This window comes from Periplaneta americana, chromosome 1 (assembly GCF_040183065.1).
Source record: "Periplaneta americana isolate PAMFEO1 chromosome 1, P.americana_PAMFEO1_priV1, whole genome shotgun sequence".
In the NCBI taxonomy this organism is placed as follows: domain Eukaryota; kingdom Metazoa; phylum Arthropoda; class Insecta; order Blattodea; family Blattidae; genus Periplaneta; species Periplaneta americana.
Genome location: NC_091117.1, coordinates 53,610,632 through 53,616,631, shown reverse-complemented (window position 1 = coordinate 53,616,631; position 6,000 = coordinate 53,610,632). Strand labels below are relative to the sequence as shown.

The 6,000-nt window shown below is 34.8% G+C and overlaps 1 protein-coding gene across 1 annotated transcript in view; it reads left to right on the top strand.

Annotated features, from left to right (window-relative positions):
• The first annotated feature begins 1,445 nt into the window (after positions 1-1,445).
• LOC138695776 (calpain-7-like) overlaps positions 1,446-6,000 on the top strand; it is a 35,562-nt gene continuing 31,007 nt past the window's right edge. Inside the window, exons 1-2 of the mRNA XM_069819970.1 lie at positions 1,446-1,581; positions 2,995-3,233. Coding sequence (XP_069676071.1) covers positions 3,008-3,233 — 226 coding nt within the window. The 5' untranslated portion in view covers positions 1,446-1,581; positions 2,995-3,007. The remainder of the gene's footprint in view (positions 1,582-2,994; positions 3,234-6,000) is intronic.

The following is a 6,000-nucleotide window of genomic DNA, read 5'->3' as shown; positions in this document are numbered from 1 at the left end:
AAAACAATCTATTCATGTAAGTTCAAAATAACGTCTTATTTGACGTAATAATTGTTAAATTAACGACTATCAGAATAAACTGAATCGATCCATTTTCGATTCATATTACAGTACTTGTAATATGGTGTGAAATTTGCGTGTCCACTAAATTTTTTTTACGATACTCATGTATGGCTCGACTAGAAGCCAAGGATGTAAATACATTTGTACCTTAACGTGGTAACGCTATAGTACCGGTAGGCCTATTACAGAAATATATAATCATATATCTTCTAAACTATAAAGGGAGCAGAAAGCGTATAATAAAAAACGTTCATGTACTACCGCTAAACATTTGAAAGCTTTCTGCAATTGGTCATTAACTATGGTATTAATTTCCAAATGAATCCAATTCTCTGAAGAACTGTTACGATCTACAAAAACATGTTTTTACAAAGGACTACAACCTGTGAGAATGATGATGGTGACATTAACTTTCAATATAATGCTTCAAACAACTCATTAGCGTCATATTGATGTGTGAATCGTAAGAATAATGGTAGTATTGTTGTCTCGAGACTAGGCTTCATGGTCATGTAATGAAGAAGCAATAAAATTATCAAGTACCGGTAGTTAACAAGAAGGCTCGCCACCTGCGTAGCTAAGTCGGTAAGGCACTTGTCTGCCGATCTAGTGTTACGCTCAAGCGCGGGTTCGATTCATGGTTGGGTTTTTTCCGAAATTTTCCCCAGTCGTAAGGCGAATGTCAGGTAATATATGGTGAATCCTCGGCCTCATCTCGGCAAATACAATGTCGCTATCACCAATCCCATCGACGCTAAATAACCTATTAGTTAATAAGCTTAAATAACCAAAAAAATATACCGTAAAGTGGGGTGACTTTGAACGCCGAGGTGACTTTGAACAATAATTTAGCGCCTTTCTCAATTAAATGCTGTACCCAATTGCGAAAAAAAAACAACTAATTTATTGTCAACTTAAACAGTTTTTTTCGCAATTGGGTACAGCATTTAATTTAGAAAGGCGCTAAATTACTGTTCAAAGTCATCCCACTTTACTGTATAAAAAAGAAGGTTCCACGGACTCCACCTTGTTAAATTTAAATGCGGGGCGTATGAAGACAGAATAAATGAAACTTTTATTTTAAATCCCAACAATCACGAGCAACGAGCAATTTGTAGGGATTCCATAAATTCAACGAGTTAGATAACTCGTTTCATAAATTTCATGTTAATTTTCCCCCTTCCCCCACCCTGCAGTGTACTGACTACCCGAAAATAGTGACCAATAACAATAACCCATGCCCACTTGATTCGCATTTCCTTATTATTATTATTATTATTATTATTATTATTATTATTATTATTATTATTATTATTATTATTATTATTATTATTATTATTCAGCTGCATCCATGTCAGTTGTTTCAACAACTTTCAGTAGTAGCCACTAGATGTCGCAGGTATTGATGAAAGTTGATGGAAGTTCTGCGGATACGATATGAGAAAGTAAATGTCAAATCTAAAGTACAAAATAATATTATGTCGGCAATGTAACGTTCCAACACACGTTATTGAAAAGGTACATAAAGTTTAATATTGAATTAGGGTATGTGTTCTTGTATTTTGGGTATTTAGTATTGAAGTTTATCTTGGACATGTGAAATGTCATAATTACTGTAAGGGAGAAATTGAGTTCAGGAATTTAATATTATCTTTCTTTGTGTAGACTGTAACTACTATATTCTGAGACAAAGTATATAGGAAAGGGAAGAAAGTAATTTACGAACGAGTAAAAATTTGGAAGGCTGAAATTTGTGTGACTGAATTTTAAAGTAAAAAGTTAATTTTAATAGAGACTGTGGCGACGCTGATAGAACCTCTGCATTTGCGAGCGTCGTTAAATAAACCATAATTTTTTAGAGACGGTGTGATTCATTGTTAATGAATCATGTAGGCAATATAATGTTAATGTGGTTTGACTTACTCGCTTTAGTTATTTGTGTAAATGTTGCATATTCTTGTATAAAGTTGGTGTAACATTTTACCTAATTAATGACCTCATGAATTTTCAGTTAGCCTAAATAGATTTTCTTTTCCCGATATATGTTGCGAATTTATAATATAATAATTATGATTTCTGTACTCCTCCCCGTGTAGGAATATTGTTAAATCATCCTATAGACCTAAGACTGATTCTTTATTTTCAACTAGCCTATCCTATAAGATAGTTTTCTGTTCTTGTTGAAATTCATTAAATTTGTAATAGTTTTTACCATCTTTTCCAAGGTTCCTTTTTGTACTTTAATTTCTTTAGGAGTTTTTAAGGGTTTTCTATGACACACGACGCTGAAGATTTTTTGACGAAAAAATGAAAAATGATCTAATTTTCAGAGGGATTGTAGTTTGGAATGTGAAGAATTCGTGTAGGACGTAAATTGACTTGAAAACAGTGAAATAAGGAAGTAGAACATTTCAAAATATAACGCGAAATTCACATTTCACCTTGCTTAGTATATGCAAAACGTAAAAAAAAAGCCTAAACTAACCTAACCTGTTACAGATTCGTATATACAAGACATACGACAAGCCTAAACTATCCTAACCTAATCTGTCACAGATTCCCGCACTGGAGAACTTAGAAAAATTCAAGTTGAAAGATTCAGTGTCACGTGCTATAGAAAAGTCACCACATTTTATTTTAATTAGTCTCAATAACTCATAATAAATATTATGATGATTCTCCACATAAATCCAGTACTGAATATTAAGCGTATCAACCGCTTTCTGTAAATTAAAATACTTGGACTTAAGTTATTAACAAATAGGCCCAAAACCTACAGGTTCTAAATAGCGCAACGTGTCATTTTTAAATTACACATATTACGTAAGTAATATCTTGTAATTGTAATATTTATAAATTACTGTATTTAACAAATTTATGTAGCAAAATTGTTTCAAAATCAAAGAGAATAGCCTATTAATCTGTCACTAGGTAACCGAAAAAAATGAGTTGGAATGTACAAGGACTAGTGGAAGATGCTCTTACATCCTCAACACGTGCCATACAGTTTGATCGTGATGGGCAGTATGAAGTTGCTGCGTTTTACTACCGTGAAGCAGCAAAATTTCTGAAGTTGGCTGTTAGAACCACAGATGAGGATGGAAACAAGGAGTCTTGGACTAAGAAGGCAGATGAATACAAAGAACGTGCGCAGGCACTGGACCAACTTAGTGAGTCATATTAACATTAATGTTACCAAACAATTATCACTTAAACAGAGTTTAAAAAACTTGCATTGCTCATAGTAAATACTGTAAGTACTTGCTTTCTTGAAGAAATTGTAATTGACAGTTGTTAATATATATATTTTTAGTAGGCTATAGGCCTACACTTTTTGAAGATCTAGTGAATGAGGTTTCTCGCAAGATAAAATTCATAGAAATGATGTCTTACTGCTACCACCACCAATATTTATGGCGACCAGATTTTCAGACATTTAAACTTCATACCAAAGCAGTAAGTTAACCAGTTTTAATATAATACAAATTTTCAAATAAGTTATGTAGACTAACAGCTGTCTGCTGCAACTACAACGAAGGAAATATCGGTAAAGTATCAATAATAAAACATATAATATATTTTGTTATGGAGAGGTGTAAATTGATATATATTTGTTACTCATGCTCACTATTAACTATTTTCCAACTTGATTTAGCAAAATACACATACACAATGTAGCTGCTGGACAATGTTTATTCTTATGTTTATACTACATATTTCTGATTTGAGTCTACTGCTTTCAACAATTGCCGTTGACCAAGAAGGAAATCATAATGGCTGGGGGGGGGGGAGATCATCATGCTAACCACACGATACCTCCATTCTGGTTGGATGATCGTTCACCTCTGCTTCGATATGTGGATGCGAAGCCAGCAGCCGGCTGATCGGTCATGGTCCTTCATGGGCTGTCGTGCCTCAGATTATTATTTAAGAAGGAAATCATAGAATCCAATACAGCTGTTTGAGATTGCACTTTGTGATGAACATATGTTTCAAAGTTTCTGGCTTCAATCTGGATTTTTCATCTGTCTACATTGCTGCGAAGTAGTTCTTGTTTTCCTCTTCACTTATTTTCTCTGAGAGAAAATTTTATTTCGCAGGACTATTAGTAGAATAAATTAAAACGCAGGATATTTATAGGGTTTTAAAGGTTTTTTTGTGGGCTGCAGGATAAGGGACTTGGAAAAAAAAAAAAAGGAGTATCTTGTGAAAAAACAGGATATCTGGTCAGCCTACCAATGCTACCTCTACCACGACTATACTATCATCATCGTCATCATCATCATCATCATCATCGTTTTCATAACCATTACCCCCACCGGTGCCATCACCACAACTGCCACTACCACCACCACCACCACCACCACCACCACCACCACCACCACCACCACCACCACCACCACCGCTGCCACTGCCACCACGACTTTACACTCCCTTGAACTTTTAATTGGAGATTTAGATTAGACTTTTGATTCTGTCTTGTGAAAGAATCCTCTGAAAATAAATGTAGATAGACTCCATTAGAATGAAACTTTCAGATATTTTATCGTGAAATACTCAAGAGTCTGTTTCCTAACGCTATCACCGAAGAAGTCTAAAAACTCCATTTACCACTTTCTGAACATGGATTTTTATGTATTTCATTAGATAGCTAGGCTTAGTATCATTTAGAAATTCTTTGTCTAATTATATGTTGTTGTTAACCAGTGCTGAATTCTTGGCAATAAAGCCATTAAGGGTCTGGCGTAGAAATTGGTTATCACGATTTTACACTGAAACTTGTTTTGAAATTAAGACTAGTACTGTCTGATAAGAAATCAACTAAAAAAATTGCGGATTATCCAGTAACAACACACCTAATCAAACATAATCTAACCTGTTACATTAATACACACCTAATCAAACCTAACCTACCTGTCGCATAATACACAACAAATCTAATCTAATATAATCTAATCTAACCTCTCCCATAATACTACAAACCTAACCTAACTCTCACATAATAATACACACCTAATCAAACCTAACCTAACCTTTCACATAATACACACCTAATCAAACCTAACCTAACCTCTCATATAATACACACCTAATCAAACCTAACCTAACCTTTCACATAATATACACCTAATCTAACCTAACCTCTCCCATAATACCTAACCTCTCACATAATAATACACCTAATCAAACCTAACATAACCTCTCACATAATAATACATACCTAATCAAACCTAACCTAACCCCTCAAATAAAACACACCTAATCTAACCTAACCTATTACATAGTAACTTAACCTTTCACATAATACTACACACCTAATCTAACCTAACCTCTCACATAATACTACACACCTAATCAAACCTAACCTAACCTCTCACATAATACTACACACCTAATCAAACCTAACCTAACCTGTCGCATAATGCATACCTAATCTAATCTAATATAACCTCTCTCATAATACTACACACATAATCAAACCTAACCTAACTCTCACATAATAATACACACCTAATCAAACCTAACCTAACCTTTCACATAATAATATACACATAATCAAGCCACCGGCGTGGCTCAGTCGGTTAAGGCGCTTGCCTGCCGGTCTGAAGTTGCGTTCGGGCGCGGGTTCGATCCCCGCTTGGGCTGATTACCTGGTTGGGTTTTTTCCGAGGTTTCCCCCCACCGTAATGTGAATACAAGGTAATCTCTGGCGAATCCTCGGCCTCATCTCGCCAAATATCATCTCGCTATCACCAATCTCATCGACGCTAAATAACCTAGTAGTTGATACAGCGTCGTTAAATAACCAACTAAAAAAAAAATACACATAATCTAACCTAATCTGTCACATAATACACACCTAATCAAACCTGTCACACAATACTACACCCCTGTAGTAACATTCTTCAAGTTTAATATCATTTCGTTTGCAAATGT